Genomic DNA, 19,109 nt, shown 5'->3' with positions numbered 1-19,109 from the left:
CACATTGAAACTGTTCGCAGAGCATTTTCCTCCTGAAACGAAAAAGTTGTTCCGACATGTTACGACGACCGCCTACGTCTTGTACGTCGGTAAATTTTATGAAATGACGCACGCAGTTGCTGTGTTTTCTCCGTCATCTCCAGCAGTTGCCAATTTTTTATGGAAAATTTTGAGAAACGTGAAGTAAATTCGGCTCCCCTTCGTCTGTCATCATTTTATCGTTATGATGACGATACATTTACTGTCTGGCCACACGGCGTACACATATGAACAGCAAGCACCCCAACATCCAGTTCACCGTCGTGACAGAAAAAGAGGGAAGGCTGCCGTTTTTAGACGTTCTGGTGCAACGAAAGGCGGATGAAGGTCTCGACCACTCGGTGTACCGCAAGCTGACGCACACTGATTTGTATCTCCGAGCCAAGAGTTTTCACTATCTAGTCCAGAAGACGGCAGCTTTCAATACACTGGTACACAGAGAGAAAGCCATTTCTGACGACGACCACTTGTATTCCGAAATTAACCATCTGAAGTATTTGCTCCGATGAGCCACAGATTTCATTCCTTCCCTACTGCGATGCTACATTCAGCTCAGTAGGCAGAGCCCTGGGAAGACGAAGTATCAGATGTAGTTTCTCTCCTAAGAAGATGAAGCAAATGCCGCTCTGTGTTAACGACAACAGTCTCTGTCTCAGTATTCCCATGTGAGTGTGGAAGCAATTATCACCGGTCAGTCGATCCGCACGACTTCCGACTGCTGTTCAGAACATCAACGGCATATTAAAAATGAGAACTGGAAGAGTCTGCAGATCCTGAGCACAGCCTCACATACAAACACAAAATACTTTTTGACGAAACAGAAGTCCTGTGACATGCTGCCATATACGGGGACTCTATACTTAAGGAGGCTGTAGAAATAAGAATGTGAAACCTTCAACGCTGACGGCGGATATAATCTTAGCGGTGCATGGAATCGAGATTTCAATGTAGAGAAAATGCAGAGATTGTCGTTGCAATGTTTAGGCCTTGACGAAAACGGTGGCGGCACCAGCGCAGACGTTGACACCATCTCTGACAGCATGACGTGACTGCCGACCAATCAGAAGCCGTCTTTGGGCTATATAAAGTCACCACAGCAGAATGTTTGACAATCAGTTGTTCCTAACGGAGACAATGGTGGAAATCGTCGAAATCTCCAAGTATTATAATGTTCTCACGCCGCAAGAAGTACGAAAATGTTTTATAGTTTTGATGTTTCAAATACACATTTTTGTGCTTAACTGTGAAATATAAACCACTATCATCATACAAAAGTGATTCTTTATTTTATACTAACAAACTTAGATGTAACACAACTCTGTAACTCTTACGAGTGCTGCTCACCCCAAATGTTTATACGAGTAATGTGAACATACATAGTGTGCATATTATAATTAGTAATACAGACACTTTATGTGTACTATAAAGTGCGAGAAATCTCACAGACAATGCCATAAGGAATAAACGATTTTATTTATTTTAGTGTTATCGATGAATAGACAATGAATTTATTAAATATATTGAACATTAATACAGCCAATGGGAAGGACACCTCTGTTGTTTACTAAACAATTTCTGAACTCTGTAAATTAAATCTGTCATAGCCACCCACAATAATAGCCACCCATCCTACTTTAATTTCCACACCGTATGTAAGATTTATTGCGGTGACAACCAAAACACTCAGCTCCCAAAAGTATTGTATTTCAAATTGAGTTAATATCCAAGGTGCTTTACCACTGACCAGCACATTTCATCATTTTCTCAAAATCACCAAAAGTGTTGAAGTTCCGTGCTACCAAATGTGGTCATCATAATGGTGACACGTTTCTCTTTCTAAAAGAGTAATTTCAGGTGGAGCTTTGAATCTTTAGTCCAAGCGAATTTGTGGAAATTATTTCAAGGAATATTTCTATAATAACCTCTTTTATATTGTAGGACATATCAAATTCACTGGATATTATGAACTGGTGTAACAAAAGAGAACAATCATCTATGCAATATCCTGATTTTTCCATAGTTGTATTTTTTCTGAAAGCTGAAGTATTGGTTAATTTTAAGATGTGCGTATTGCATCGTTGCAGAGAGAGATCCAATGCATTTAACCTTTACAAGATGATATATAAGTATGACGTCTAACAAACAATTCGGTTTCCTCATAGTGTTTAGCAATTTTTTTTTACTCATAAAAAGTGTAAATATCTTGCTGTAATTAGAACTTGTGAGGCAACGTAAAGAAAAGTTATAAGTGAGGTAAGACGGTTTAATGGGCTCTATAAGCGACGAGACGGTCTTAGATGTTTTGTGATGTGATTGAAATATACTTAGTACTGCTCACTTTACTATTTTGTATACTCTGGTGTATTACTTGATTTTATGCTTTGTTTCCAGAATATTCGGAATCGTTAGCAAAAGTGTGGTGTCGCCGCCAGACACCACACTTGCTAGGTGGTAGCCTTTAAATCGGCCGCGGTCCATTAGTATACGTCGGACCCGCGTGTGGCCATTGTCAGTGATTGCAGACCGAGCGCAACCACACGGCAGGTCTAGAGAGACGTCCTGGCACTCGCCCCAGTTGTACAGCCGACTTTGCTAGGAAAGGTTCACTGACAATTACGCTCTCATTTGCCGAGACGATAGTTAGCATAGCCTTCAGCTACGTCATTTGCTACGATCTAGCAAGGCGCCATAGCCTTTGATAATTAATATTGTGAAGCATGTACAGTAACGAGAGATGTACACCAATTGTGGATTAAAGTTAAGTATTCCAACAGCTACGTACTTTATTTGCTAGACTCAAATCCTTTAACTGTTCCAGACCTCACGCCAATCTGCGTGAGCTTAAAAGCGTGCATTCGGCCTCCTCTAGCAACACTACAAAAAGAAACGGCAAGTAAGTGTCTATCTTTATTTATCTTAGAGTATCGCTCCTAAAAGGCGCTTGGCAGAGTTGACTAAAAAAAGTATTATTGAATGGTAGAATAATCTTTGTAAGGCTACTTGATATTGCACCCACGTGGTCTATGCTCTTCAGTATATCAGTGTATGAAAGAAACTCCATCTTAGACACTTCTAAGGTGGTGTGGTCTCCTGACCTTCATTTCTTACATATTCCGTCCTCACAATTGTATTCTGCACATCAAGACGCTTCATTCGAACCCAAACTCGAAAAGGTAGAGTCAATTTTGTATGAATTCATGTAAGCGATATGAAAATCTAACAAGCAAATCGCAAGCGCGAAATGAGGTTGAAAAAGGTCGAGGTTGTCGTACACAACATGATGGCCACAGGAATTTTCTTTCTAAAGAGGAAACCAGCGCACTCGGAAGACCATCCCTTCAGAGGGCTGGGTCAACAACATACCTATTTCGGCCTAAGTGACCGCCCAGAGAGAAGACAGCTTTTGCCGGAGCGAAGGGATAACGACCCCCGTGTTCGGCTTAAAAGCAAATTCCGCTACATTGTGTGGGAGCGCCCAGAAGACGCATTTTTTCACAGACCGACTGTGTAGTTACAGAGTTCTCACAGGAGGACAGTATACGCCTAACGTAGATGCTACAGATTTCCACATTGGTCGACTTAAACGAAACGTCATTCTCCCGTTTAAAAGAGCACCGTTGATTGGCGGAATATTTCTCACGCAGAGAGTCAGAGGAGTGAGAGAACACAGCGAATGATATACCATTGCAACTTTTCCAGAAACACGGCCGTTCCGTTGTCGCTCTTGGAGTGAGAACACGTAACAAGAACGAGTGCACTCATATGTGTACGCAAAGAGTGAAAAACAAAGTCTCTCCTCAGTACTTCACTGGGAGAGCCCCTTTGTTGTTAGCAAATCGGAGTGACACTCTATATTGAGTCACTCTCGATTAAGTGTTGTTCACTGTGTTGGCTTGCACATTTATTGTATGGTGTGAACACGGACAGAGTACTAGTTAAACGCCTGTGAGCGAGTATTGAGTGGCATCACGGTGGACTGGTTATCTGACCGATCTACCCCGCCAATAGACTAGGGGCGGATAGGAGTCCTTGACTTCATCAAGGCATAGGGAGAGTTTGATTGGCAAAGGTCAGTCCAGATAGAAAGAGATAGTTGTGTTATTTGCCAGCAGCAAGCGATGGAGGCAGCAGTCATCGCAGCTCACGGTATTATGCACTACAGCGTATGCGAGCCCCGTCTGTCCTCCATAACAGTACACTCCATTACATTTCTCATGAGACAGCCTTGACTGTACCTAGAAAAGTTATTCAAGTTGTGTAGGCGCGGCTCTCAGCCATTCTGCCGACTAAATAACATTCTTAAAGAAAAGGGAGAAGAGAACCTTTCCATACTTTGTAAAATAATAGCATTCCTATATAGAAGAGGCAATCTACTGTTCCGAAAAGAACCTGGAAATTATTTTTTGTATATAAGAGAATGTTTCACTTGAGTACTCAGAATTTTTTGCAATAAATAATATTTTTCGTTCTTTTAATGTTTTCTTACAGTAACTAGCAATACTCCCACAACCAAGTATTCCACTAGTTATGTAAGAATATAGAATATTTTTATGTCTTTTCCTTACAGTGGACGACTCCACAAGATATTTGTTGCTGAATGTTTTTCAAGCAGTTCTCCTTGATACATTAGGAGCGTCTGTCTGACTTCTGTAGTAGTGTGAGGTGGAAATTGTTTCTTACAGGAGCCAAAGGGTACTTGTTGGATCAATCCACTGCGCAACTTGACAAAATGGTACTTGTTGGATCAATCCACTGCGCAACTTGACAAAATATAACCTACACACTCACACACTATGTTTGTTTATGTATACAGCTCAATACGAATATTTTAATTGGATCTTCGTCTGTAGTTTCAAGTGCGATTTTAACAAGGAAGTCAGTTGGTTTAGGAAATCTACAGAAATACTGCACTCTGATGTAATGCACACTGTACCACCACTTCATCACTTTGCATATTAATTTCGCTCTCGATTTTCCGCCCTTGTATGCTAGCACCATTTATAAATATTTCGTGTGTTGTTAATGTAGAGCTGCTCCAACGTGACACACAGAGTTGCGCCTCTGAAATGCGTGGATCCAAACCAGTTGGATGTTTCGAACTCTTCCCTGCAGTAAACGTGTCAGTTTGGCCAATTAAAAACCAACAACTGCTGCAATTAAATCGCGCACAATCGGATCAAGCTGAATCCAATCACGTCAAATTATTCATTCGACGTCTCCACGTTCCTTTCCGTCATTCGTTACTGTAAAAAACGGAGAATTAAAGTAGCCCATCAAAATGCTGTTGAAGGCTGACATCTGGAGTGAAAGGTATCGTATTCACGCAGATCTGCCGGCACCAATGGAAAGGTATCTAAAGTTATTTCGTCAATCGCTTCAGGTGCAGGAATGTCGCTTCACGAAAGTGAACACTAGAGATTAACATCTCCGTTCTGTGCTAGTAAGCTACCTCTTCGACTGCAATAGCCGTGAACCACACCACGAAGGAAAAGAAACCCTGTGAAGCACGACAAAGTGTCCGATGGTAATGGGGTTCACTTCTTAAACTGTTTTACGGAACCACTGTTGCACTGTGTTACCGGTTTTGGCTGTAACAACAACTGTCGTCAGAGTATATCACTACCGCGGCACTACGTTAAAGTGTAAGTGATGACAGATAGATTCACACAGATTCGGTGTCAAAGTAGAACTGAATAAGAAAAGAAACTGGTGTTACGTAAAGCGGATAATGTGGTGTAATTGTTGCAAATCACTTTCCAAAACAAGGATTTGTTGACTGTACATTTGAACATTGAACTCACAGATAAAAACGTACACATAGGCCGGAACAAAATGAGGTAAGATCTATAAAATGATACATTTGTGATGTGCTTTCGTAATTTTTCTTACTTTTGGAAGGGACCAGTCCAGACGTGCGAAACTTCTGCACGTTTATAGTTTTCAATAATTACAGTATTTGGTACAACCGTAGTCGTTAGAACAAGGATAGTTATGGGAATGAAGAGGAAACATTCCTCAAAATGGACTGGTGAGATAACAATCATGACTTTATTATACGTCCTTTAGTGTACATACCTACGCACATAATTTTGAGTAAAATTCAATTACAGCAACCACATTAGGCAGTATTAGCAACAGGTGAATCAATTCAACGCGACAATGACAAATTTATTAGTCGTTTGGTAATGTATATTTGTTTACAGAAGACAGCTTGTACGAGGGGTTGAGATAATGGACCACGGTTATTATCTATGAAATCGCTATAGATTATCCGGTTAATAAATATTTTAAAACAAATAAAATAGTATTTGTAATAAGGAATCTCTTATACGTGATTAATAAGTTATAGATAGTTACAGTAAGTTATATGCAGTTAATATAGGTATGAAGCTGGGCATCCATGATGCCCTTTTGCCTATGATACTTAAAATAGGTCTCTTTTGAGTCAAAATTTTCCACAAATAGTAAGCGCTAGTGCAAAATCGGTATGCGATGTTAGAAGCCGGTGTCTTTGCACTTGTGCCTCATTTATCCTTGTACGATTAGTATGTATTCAAAAAAGCGATGTTGACCTGGGGAATAATATACATGATCTTGTGCCACTGTCCACATCTAGTTGCTGTTGTTGTCTTTCTTCAAGTCTCTGTCTTGCAAAGTCCCTCTCACTCCTTGATCTATGTTTTCTCTGTGTGCATCCATTTCGACACTGTTATAGTACCTTTTTGGACCATCTTTCGGCCTCCATTCTCTTAACGTGATCACACCACAGCGGTTTGTTAGCACTAACTCTGTCAATTGTAGTGTCCATGATTTCACACAAGTCCCGATCACTTTGTTTCTGACTCCCAACAGTTGTGAGACTCAAGCTGCAGTCCTTCGCGCTTCAGTATGGAACCGCGCGACCGCTACGGTTCGCAGGTTCGAATCCTGCCTCGGGGCATGGATATGTGTGATGTCCTTAGGTTAGTTCGGTTTAAGTAGTTCTAAGTTCTATGGGACTGATGACCTCATATGTTGAGTCCCATAGTGCTAAGCGCCATTTGGGCCCCCTCCCCCCCTTTTTTTTTTCGCAGTCCTTCGAAAAGTCCTCTGACTGCAATCTGTGAGGTACGACGATATATTCGTAGTTTCCCGTATGACTGCAGAGATACGTATACGTGACTAAGAAAAAAAATATTCAAAAACAAAATGGCGTGAGATATAATGTACATGGCTCCGTCCCTTGCAAGATGATTTTGACAACTCGTAAGTAAAGACAGCCCACCATTAAAGTTACGCTAGCGCACACAGTGGAACTCAAGCAGCATGGACATCAACAAACTACCGAAATCATTGTCTTTGGGGTTGTCTTGGATGCATTAATAATTGGCGAAACTGAAGGACTGCTTGTGTATACACCTAAGTGACAAAAATATCGAAATTGCCGCAATCGAATCTCTTCTTAGAGTCCACTATCCAAGCTTTAGGAACATTGCCGTTAGACATAACAGGCGCCATTTATGTTGATATTACATTGGTGGACAAGGTTTCTTTGCATGCTGGTGTTCCGACTGCTGTGGTTTATTTATCGACTGTCATTTTTTATTTGCAGTTCACTGTTGCAACAGCTGCATACGTAATTTTAAAAAAAATGCCTGAAGATTGTATATGGTGTAGTGATCCAAACTTCTCATACATGACTATTCTGTGTGACATTTTTTATTCCCTTTACGCTCGAAATGTAACTGCTTCTAACTGAATAATTAAAGAAGATAAACCGTTAGTATCAATTATTACTAAGTTTATTAACGTAAACTGTAATATGACTGAAACGTGAAAATTGTTCGCATCTAATGCGCCTGTAGAAGTGCTAGATTCGTAGTATTATCGTCTGAAAAAGCGCCATTGTCAACCAGCATGGCCACTTCAATGTAACAGAAGTTTTGTTCCTCTTGTATGTGCAGTTCTGTGACTAATGCGATAATATTTCCGTACGCGTTTAACGAGTCTGCTGTTTCTGTTTTCTGATCATTTACTATTATTTTGCTGGTAATTGACTCCATGCCCCTGAAACCAGTAACTTTTATTTTCTTTGAAGATGCTAACACGTTATACAACTTAGATGTTTCGCAGAAAATATGACTAGTTGTTTGCAGTGTGTTTTCGCTATCACAGTCCGTCCCCGGTAGCTGAGTGGTCAGCGCGACAGAATGTCAATCCCGGGTTCGATTCCCGGCTAGGTCGGAGATTTTCTCCGCTCAGGGACTGGGTGTTGTGTTGTCCTAATCATCATCATTTCATCCCCATCGACGCGCAAGTCGCCGAAGTGGCGTCAAATCGAAAGACTTGCATCAGGCGAACGATCTACCCGACAGAAGGCCCTAGTCGCACGACATTATTATATTCGCTGTCAGAAATCACAATTTGATCATCACCAGACAGACATGATGTAGAATAATTCTTTTCGCTGTAGCAACTAGTACAAAAGCTGAATTTCCTAGCGGCAGCGACTTCTGCTGGTTTATAACTACTCTTGCTGTACTGAGGTGGCAAATTCATGAGATAACTCGTAAGTCGTGTCGGACCTGCTATTGCGCGGTGTGGTAGAGCAACTTGACGTCGTATGGACTCAACAATTCGGCAGTCCCGTGCAGGAATACTGAGCCATGCTGCCTCAATAGCCATCCATAACTGCGAAAGTGTTGCCAGAGCACCACTCGATTAAGTCCCGTACATTTTCGATGGAATTCATGTCGAGCGATCTGGACAGCTAAATAATTTGCTCCAACTGTAAAGAATGTTCTTCAAACCAGTCGCAACAATTGTGCCATGGTGACATGGCGAACTGTCATCTACAAAAGTTTCCGTCGTTGTTTGGGAACATGAAGTCCACGAATGGCTGCAAATGGTCTCCAAGCAGCTGAAAATAACCATTTCCTGCCAATGATCGATTCAGTTGGATCACAGGACTCGGTACATTCCACGTAACGCAACCCATATCATTATGGAGCTACCATCAGCTCGCACGCTGCCTTGTTGACAACGTTGGTCGGAGTCTGGACCACACTCGAAGTCTTCCATCTTGTCTTATCAAGTGAAATCGGGACTCATCTGACAAGGCCACGGTTTTCCTATTATCTAGGGTAGAACCGACCTGTTCACGAACCCAGGAGATGCACTGCAGGCGGTGTCGTGCTGTTAGCAAAGGCACTCGCATAGGTCATCAGCTGCCACAGCCCACAGAGGCAAAATTTCGCCACATTGTCCAGATGCATAAGTTCGTCGTACGTCTCACATTAATTTTCCCGGTTACTTCACGCAGTGTTGCTTGTCTGTTATAACCGACAACTCTACGCAAGTGCCACTGCTCTCGATCGTTAAGTGAAGACGGTCGGCCATTGCAAAGTTCGTGGTCAGAGATAATGACTGAAATTTGATATTCAAGGCAAACTATTTGACATTTTGGATATCTGAATATGGAAACCCCTAAAGATATCCGAAGTGGAATGTCTCGTGTGTCTAGCTCTACCTACCGTTGCGAGCTCATGGTCTGTTAATTCCTGTCGTGCAGCCATAATCAGTCGAAAGCCTTTTCGTATGAACTACCTCAGTACAAATGATAGTGCTGCCAATGCACTGCCCTTTTATTCCTCGTGTAAGCGGTATACTGGCATATCGCTGTCTCATCTCAGTATATAACTTACGAGCGTGCATAAAATATGAGCAACTGTTCGCAGTGTGTTTTCGCAGTCACAAATCGCAATTTCAAAATCACCAAACAGCAATGACATAGAAAAATTAATTTCGTAATCCATAGCGTTAGCACGTCGTAAATATAGATGTAAAGAGGAGCAGAGACAAAATTAATGTTTTTGTCTTAGATTTTCCATTTATTGCAATAGTGACTTCTGATCCTTAGTGCATGGCTTCTAACTACACTGAAACGACAGATAACTGATATAGGCCTACGTATTCAAAAAACAGAGGTATGTAAAGAGGCAGAATACGGCGCTGCGGTCGGCAACGCCTACGTGAGACAACAAGTGGCGCTGTTGTTAGATCGGTTGCTGCTGCTACAGTGTCTGGTTGTCAAGATTCAAGTGAGTTTGAACGTGCTGTTTGAGTCGGCGAACGATCGATGCGACACAGAATCTCCGACGTAGCGATGAAGTGGGAATTTTCTCGTACGAACATTTCACAAGTGTACTGTGAATACAGAAATCCGGTGAAATATCAAATCTCAGACATCGCTGCTGCCGGAAAAGATCATGCAAGAATGGGACCAACGACGACTGAAGAGAATCGTTCAACGTGACAGTAGTCAACCCTTCCGCAAATTGCTACAGATTTCAATGCTGGGCCATCAACAAGTGTCAGGGTGCGAACCATTCAACGAAACATCCTCGATAAGGGTTTTCGGAGCCGTATGCCCACTCCCTTACCCTTTATGACGGGGCGACACAATGCTTTACGCCTCGCCTTGGCCCTTCAACACCGACGTTGGACTGTTGACTGGAGACATGTTGCCTGGTCAGACGAGTCTCGTTTCAAATTGCATACAGTGGTTGGATGTGTACAGCTATGGTGACAACCTCATGAAGCCATGGACCCTGCATGTCAGGGGATTGTTCAAGCTGGTGGAGGCTCTGTAATGGTGTGGGGCGTCTGGAACTGGAGTGATGTGGCACCCTGATACGTCTAGATACGACTCTGACAGATGGTACGTACGTAAGCATCCTGTCTGATCACCTGCATCCATTCATGTCCATCGTGCATTGCGACGGACGGACGCAATTCCAGCAGGAGAGTGCGACACCCCACACGTCCAGAAGTGCTACAGTGTGGCTCCAGGAACACTCTTTTGAGTTTAAACGCATACGCCGGCCACCAAACTTCCCAGACATGAACATTATTGAGCATATCTGGGGCGCCTTGCACCGTGCTGTTTAGAAGAGATTTCCACTCTCTCGTACTCTTACGGATTTATGGACAACCCTGCAGGATTCATGGTGTCAGTTCCAACCAGCACTACTTCCGACTTAAGTCGAATCAATGCCACGTCGTGTTGCGGCACTTCATCATGCTCGTGTGAGCCCTACTCGATATTAGGCAGGTGTACAAGTTTATTGTACCATTACCAGGTGCGGAGATATTCCTCTTTTGTTAACTATCACCCTAAGTTTCTTCTAGTTACTTTATCGAAAGCGTTGACAGAGTGTCTCTGCTGAAGTATCTTTGCTTCACAATGCCTTGCCTAATAGCGAATGTACTGTCTGTGTAGCTCTATTTAGTAAATGACGGTGTACAATACAACGGCGGTGCGGCGCTTGACAATAATAGTTTCCCCTCGTCTTCCATCCAGCCGATTGCTATTATGTGGAACCTACGTGTGTCCTCGCGTAGGTAGTGACATTTGTGCGGTCGTCATTGTTCGCTACCTGCAGCGCCAGCGACCGATTGAGGGCGAATTCAGAGTCGCGAGACGGCGGGCACGAGGATGTGGTACTGTTTGTGCAGACCGCGGCTAATTCATCTGGCCGCCACGGCGCGGCGCTGTCTATCGAGGGCGGGCAGCAAGTGTTTGCGCTTCCTGCTGCCGCGGCCGGCCCGCGCGACTCTTCCGGTGGCGCTGGCGCATTATCCCGCACTACAATGGCGCCCTCTGCGCCATTTGTGCGCTGCCGTGTATACACGCGGGCTGGCCGCACGCGTGTGTACACGTGTGAGAGCGATATTTCGCCGACGGCCACCTAAACAGTTATCTGCCAGGACGCAATACGTACGTCACAGCTAGACAGCAGCGCTGCAAGTTTTTTGCTAGCGTGATACACTGCTGCCGGCCAGTGAGTTACTGTCTGGTGTGCCATAATTTTCAGTGCGATGGACGGGGCACGTGATGTCGAGTTCGTACTTGCCAATTTGTCAGGACCTGTCCGCTTTTGGTTACGAGTGTAACACGTCTTCCCTTAATATGCAATACTATTGAAACTTTCCATCATAGACAGGCCACACATTTGTAATGAATTCAGACGACTCCCATGTACATTTGCAAGTATTAAATGTTGGTCAGTATAATTTTGGGTACTGCACCTCATCACTGTACACTACTAAAACAACTAAACAGCTGACGTTTCGACCAACTCGCTGCAGTCATCTTCAGAGCTTTTTCACTTCCGTACACTGATAAACATGTCTTGTTTTATAGACCGTCATTTTCAGTTATCTGGTGGCTACCGACGTCACATAGGTGTCAATGGACAGTTTTAAGAGGTTGTTATTGTGTGGTAGCTGTATGGCACGCTATTGCCTGTGCTTTCTCGGCAATTGTGCACGCAGCAACGGAAAATAAATCAATAGCTTCTTTTATATTCCGTCTAACAGCACGAGCAGGAATATGGCTACAAGTTAGCAATGCCTGGCTGCCAGCGATTCAGGTCCAGCGGACCACATGTGTTCGCCAATCAGCAGCACTAGTTGATCTGGGTTTAGCAGTATAAACAGCTGCCGCGGTAGAACTGCTATGCGGCCTTAATGCCTCGCTGCAGGAAAACACTACGACCTGGATACATTATGTCGATCTGCTATTGCCTACCAGTCACCAACGAGAGGCTGGCTACCACTCACTAGAGTGGCACAGGCAACAATCTGTTAATATGCTACCTTCTGCCAATCACATGCCAGAGTTGCTTTCCATTCCGCTACCAGGGCAGCACAGGCAATAGCTTACCATACAGCCACCCCTCTGTAACAACCTCTTCAAATTGTCCTGTCCCATCTCAGGTATGTGACATCGATAGACATCAGATAACTGAAAACGACATTTTATAAAGCATGGCATTCACCAGAACGCAGCACTGAACCGCCCTGAAGAGGACAACATAAAGTGGGTCGAAACGTCGGCAGTTTCGTTGTTTTAGTAATTTAAGCTGACGTAGACCAGTACCCAAAATTATACTATCCAAAATGACACTCGCCATGGAAGACTCTGAACAAATATTAATTTTTTTTAATTCGATTTTTATGTGGTTTGCTGTTCATTACTGCCATCGCTGTCCAATAGGTTGGGTCTGTTATTCTTTAGTTTTTGCCGTTTCCTGTTTGCTTTCTTGGAAAATATTCTTATATATATATCATTATCGCATCCCACTAATTTGAATAGAATATGTGCCGCACTGATCCTACAGTTAGTGTTCTTATCGCATATATATAAGGTGAATCAGTTGCCATACGACTGGGTTTTATGCAACCCACAACGCCTTCAACTACCACGTGCATTATTTCCATAATCTCTCACTCACTAGGCGCAAACTTTAGTCCTACAGAAAAAATTTTCATGACATTTTTGGAGGAAAGTTAATGTAGTTCAGTTTTGTACTGGGGTACATTTTCACTAGAGGCCACGGTATTCGAGTTACTGACATGTAAGAAGATAAATTTTATGCGTTTTTCTTGAATAATTCGAAAACTATAGCCATGGACGATAAATAGTTAGGACAAGAAGAGAATAGAAGCTTTCGAAAAGTGGTGCTACAGAAGAATGCTGAAGATTAGATGGGTAGATCACATAACTAATGAGGAGGCACTGAATAGAATTGGGGAGGAGTTTGTGGCACAACTTGACAAGAAGAAGGGATCGGTTGGTAGGACATGTTCTGAGGCATCAAGGGATCACAAATTTAGTATTGGAGGGCAGCGTGGAGGGTAAAAGTCGTAGAGGGAGACCAAGAGATGAATACACTAATCAGATTCAGAAGGATGTAGGTTGCAGTAGGTACTGGGAGATGAAGAAGCTTGCACAGGGTAGAGTAGCATGGAGAGCTGCATCAAACCGGTCTCAGGACTGAAGACCACAACAACAACAGCATAGCCTTTAGCGAAAACGCACTCCAGTATTAAATTTAACTACAATAAACTTCTTACAAAAAGATCCTGTTCATTTTTTTCTGTAGAACTGACAGTAAGGATGTCAACGAGAGAATATGAAAATCTTGCATATGGTATTTGAAGGTGCCGGCCGCGGTGGCCATGCGGTTCTGGCGCTGCAGTCCGGAACCGCGGGACTGCTACGGTCGCAGGTTCGAATCCTGCCTCGGGCATGGGTGTGTGTGATGTCCTTAGGTTAGTTAGGTTTAAGTAGTTCTAAGTTCTAGGGGACTTATGACCTAAGATGTTGAGTCCCATAGTGCTCAGAGCCATTTGAACCATTTATTTGAAGGCGTTGTAGGTAGCATAAAAACCAGCAGCAGGGGCTAAAAATTTAAATGTAGAACATCTGCCAGTCGCTCATTGTATTTGATAGAATGGATAAAAGGAAACGCTTGTGTTAACTGATTGAATGTCTCCTACTATTTTCCGTAATGCTCCTTCTCTCGAAATAAATGTGGGATGATGAGCCCTATTTTGCAAAATATTACACTCATGTATTGTTCAAAAACAAAATTCCGTAAAAAATTTGAATCCTATGAAATAGAATTATTACTTCCGTGTGGCCAATATTATCGTGAGTTAGGAATACAAACAGGTATCGATAAGCGAACATAAAATCATGGGTAAATACGTTATTTTGCCTACCCCCTGATATGCAGCAAAAGAAAATCATGTATTTCTATTGTCTGCTCATTGGCGGGACAACAAACCCTTCCGATGTCTACACTTTATTGCATAATTACACACAAAGCAACCTCCGGGTTTCCTTTGCTGCCTTGGGGCGATATGCAAATTAACTATTTGCTGAACTCTGAATTTTATTATAAATACCCCCAATGCGATTCTTATGCGCTTAATCCCATCTGACTATATAATCCCGACCTCTATTGAAGAGTCGGATTGGGTTAGGTCGCTTGCCTCATAGAAAATAGTTATGCATGTAAATTATTACCATCAAGTTAAGCCCACCAAAATTTGTGTCTTGGTTTTAGGAAAGGTCTGGTGTTTCGATATATGTGTAGTCTGAAATACTGGGAAAGATAATCAGATTTATTCCATTAGACAGTTACATATTCTTACAAATTGAATTAATGAGGTGATGCCGCTTGGGTGTGGACAGATTAAAATCATAGCAAAGAGAAAGGAGTATAACACGAATCTATAACTATAAAACCTAACAATGCGGTTTGGCACTTCCCCTTAACTGAATGAGAACATGGCATTCTAGGTCACGTTCTTTCCATCACAGAAATAACGCGAGAATATGCTGCGATGCTAAATGGATCAATGGCCTCCCGTTTAACTTCTATCGACCGCAAGGCTGAGCGCGCTACGGCCGGAGCTGCGTATATTATCTATTCTGCTCGTCTGTTCCACGCGGGGTCCCCAGCCTGATGTTCTTGCCGTGCGGTTACGCCGATCATGTGTCATGTAGGTGTAACCACAGGAGCGCGCGTATACTACAATTCCGCGAAATTGTCCTGAGTTACAGATAAAGTACATAGCTACTCCCCAATTACTCCGTATCGCCCAGTACAGAGTAATGTGTACTTGTCGGACGGAAGCCGCAAGGCGAGCGTGTCATTTCTACCAAAATCTACTGTGGCGTGCCGTTCCGCTGGTGCGGCTGTCCAGTCACCACATTTTAACAAAGTTTTCACCAATGGACGCTACTCCCGCTTGACCATCAGTGATGAGAAACACTGCTTACCTCACGTCGATCTGGCCAATCGCGGTCACCTGTTTGAGTCGTCGCTTGTCCGAAGAACTTTACAGACGCTTCCTTGGCGCCAGCGTCTGAACGGACACATTCCGCTCCTCTGTCCCACGCTCGAAAGATATGAAGCGGGGGATTCGCGGAGGTACATTCCGTGTTGGCAATGTCGCCCGCGACGCTTTTGTGAGCCCGGGGCGACGCGGCCAATGGGGAAACAGCATCTCCCTGCGGTATTCACTTTGAGCAGACATTCTACTGGCCTCCCAGTATTCGCTGGAAATGCCACCTGCCTGTCGGGCCGTATCAAAGCCCTGCCGCTGGAGACCGGCCTGTTAGATGCAACCTGTGCTGCAGCAGGTTGAAAACTTCGACCTTCGCGCTAACGCGCTACTAGTTTCACACCAACGGCTTCCTGAGTAAAATACCGCAAGAAACTCTGTCCGCAAAAATTATTTGCACTGAACGCAATGCAATACTTTATTATTGCCCATCCCTTAGCCACAGCTGTTAGCATAGCGCAATAAATCCTAAATTTGTACACATCGGTGCTGCTACTGGTCATTACCGCCCTAAGTAACAATTCAATAATGCAAAGTGTCGATTGATGTGGTCGTTGCACTCCCAGTGCATAGCCCATTTACACACGTTGCTGTACACACTGGTACCTCTAATACCCAGTAGCACGTCCTCTTCCATTGATGCATGTCTGTATTCGCCGTGGCATACTATCCACAAGTTCATCAACTCACTGTTGGTCCAGAGTTCTTGATGGGTCACGTCGTCTATAAAGAGCACTTTTCAATCTGTCTCAGGCATGTACGATAGGGTTCATGTCTGGAGCACATGCTGACCACTCTAGCCGAGACGTGTCCTGAAGGAAGTCATTCACAAGATGTGGACGATGGTGGCGCGAATTGTTGTCCATGAAGACGAATGCCTCACCAATATGCTGCCGATATGGTTGCAGTATCAGTCAAACGATGGCATTCACGTATAGTACAGATGTTATGGTTACTTCCATGACACTAGTGGGGTACGTCGGCACCGCCTAATATCACTCCAAAACCACAAGGAACCTGCACCTTGCTGCTCTTGCTGGACAATCTGTCTAAGACATTCAGCCTGACCGGTTCAAATGGTTCAAATGACTCTGAGAACGATGGGACTTAACACATGAGGTCATCAGTTCCCTAGATTTAGAACTACTTAAACCTAATTAACCTAAGGACATCACACACATCCATGCCCGAGGCAGGATTTGAACCGGCGACCGTAGCAGCAGAGCGGTTCTGGATTGAAGCACCTAGAACCGTTCGGCCACAGCGGCCGGTCCTGACCAGATTGCTGCAAACACGTCTGCGACGATTGTCTGGTTGAAGGCATATGAGACACTCATCGGTGAAGAGAACGTGATGCCAATCCTGAGTGGACCATTCGGCATGTTATTGGGCCCATCTGTTCCGCTCAGCATGGTGTCGTGGTTGCAAAGATGGACCTCGCCATGGACGTCGGAAGTGAAGTTGCGCATCATGCAGCCTATTGCGCACAGGTTGAGTTGTAACACGACGTCCTGTGGATGGACTAAAGGCTTGTTTAACATGGTGGCGTTGCTGTCAGGGTTCTTCGGAGCCATAAGCCGTAGGTAGCAGTCATCCACTGCAGTAGTAGCCCGTGGGCGGCCTGAGCGAGCCACGTCATCGACAGTCCCTATCTCTCTGTATCTCCTCCAACACCGCTTTTGTTCATTCCGCGACGCCTGGACACAATCGTTGTTGAGAGCCCTTCCTCGCACAAAGTAACAATACGGGCGCGATGGAACCGCGGTCGTGACCGTCTAGGAATGTGGAGCTACAGACAACACAAGCCTTGCACCTCCTTCCTGTTGGAATGACTGTAACTGATCGGCTGTGGGAACCCCTCCGTCTAATAGGCGCTGCTCATGCATGGTTGTTTCAATATTTGGGCGGGTTTGGTGACATCTCTGAACGGTAAAAGGAACTGTGTCTGTGATGCAATACCCACAGTCAACGTATACCTTAGTTCTGGGAACTGGGGTGATGCAAAATTCTTTTGATGTGTGCTGTTGCCACCTTGCAGAGGAAGACATGTATTTCTATTCTCCGCTCATTGGTGGGAAAAGCAAATCTTCCGATGCCTACACTTTATTTCATAATTACATACATCTTTGAGGTCGGATACTAAGGCGGCTAAAGTACAGAGAGAACCTGAACTGCATCTAAAACGTTCCTGAGGTTGTTCTGTGACATTTTCTTGGTATTTTGACGTAAGGGACCAGTGGTCTTAGGTGGCTTATTTCAGAATAATAATGTGCTGCAAGTCAATTATATTCAATGGACTGATGCACGAGGGGCATATCGTCCAAATCTGCATCAGTAAACCCATCCATTCCGCTGTGTATCACTGTTAACATACAACGAAACGCTGCCGCACACTCGAGATCGAGACAGTACCGAGCAGTACTATGAGGAGAACATGCCGAATGCCATAACCCGATTTCCCAGAAGCTTTGCTCAGTGGAAGAGGAGTCAAAATAAACGAATACGCTTCTCGGCTTATCTGTAGATGCTCAGTCTTGTCTCAGTCAACTGCAGTCAAAATTTTCGACGTCATTTAGATGCCTCTCAGCACGTGATAATGTCTGCCAAAATGCTGGTGTAGTGGCTAGCTTTGAGGCCACTCACTTTTGCACTTCGTATTCCAAACCCAATTATTGTTTATATTTCTTTCATTTTACTTGATGTTTTTTCATTTATCTACCCATGTCTGTAGAAGCTTACTACCTAGATGTTTCTTATCGAGTTAGGGGACACGAGGAAGTTACACTAATTGCAAAAATACAACTTGTCTTCTTAATGAGTGTCATACACTTATTATGTATGTATATATGATATTTTCAGGGCTTAAATTCTTTTTAAATTCTCTTAGTCTTATATTGTACACTGCTAAAGATTCTTATACATGGCCTGTCAAGAAGGACTTTATAACTTTAAAAGTACATATATATTTATTGAACGAAGATACAGAGTTGGGTTTAGTGTTGTTTTGTAGGGAAAGTTCTTTTACCTTAAACTGAAGATGTTGTATGTGGCCTTCGTTGGTTAGCCTGCACGCATCCTATCGGAAGTCAGTTTCTTGCCAAACTCTCTGTAGCATTGCAGGTGTAACTTGCTCAGTGGCGGTGTAAATTATTGCTGTAAGTTCAGGAAGAGAAATCACAGGAGGTACAAACATGATATCCTTGATGAATCCCCATGAAAAGATCGAATGGTGTCAGGTCTGGGAACATGGGGGCCATGCAGCTGGCACATCACGGCCAATCCATTGACCTGGAAAGCGGTCACTGAGAAAATCCCGGATGCCAGACAGGTAGTTGGATGATGCACCAGCTTGTATGAAGTAAACATTTCGTTCTTGGTCATCCTCATCA

General features: G+C 43.6%; 1 protein-coding gene across 1 annotated transcript in view; it reads left to right on the top strand.

Moving 5' to 3' along the window:
• The first annotated feature begins 7,268 nt into the window (after positions 1–7,268).
• The window catches only part of LOC124620259 (proline-rich protein 2-like), a 108,122-nt gene continuing 96,281 nt past the window's right edge, over positions 7,269–19,109 (top strand). Inside the window, exon 1 of the mRNA XM_047146926.1 lies at positions 7,269–7,284. Within this exon, the coding sequence (XP_047002882.1) occupies positions 7,269–7,284 (16 nt within the window). The remainder of the gene's footprint in view (positions 7,285–19,109) is intronic.

This window comes from Schistocerca americana, chromosome 6 (assembly GCF_021461395.2).
Source record: "Schistocerca americana isolate TAMUIC-IGC-003095 chromosome 6, iqSchAmer2.1, whole genome shotgun sequence".
Taxonomy (NCBI): Eukaryota; Metazoa; Arthropoda; class Insecta; order Orthoptera; family Acrididae; genus Schistocerca; species Schistocerca americana.
The sequence above is the reverse complement of the archived record's forward strand: the minus strand, read 5'-3'. Positions and strand labels throughout refer to the sequence as shown.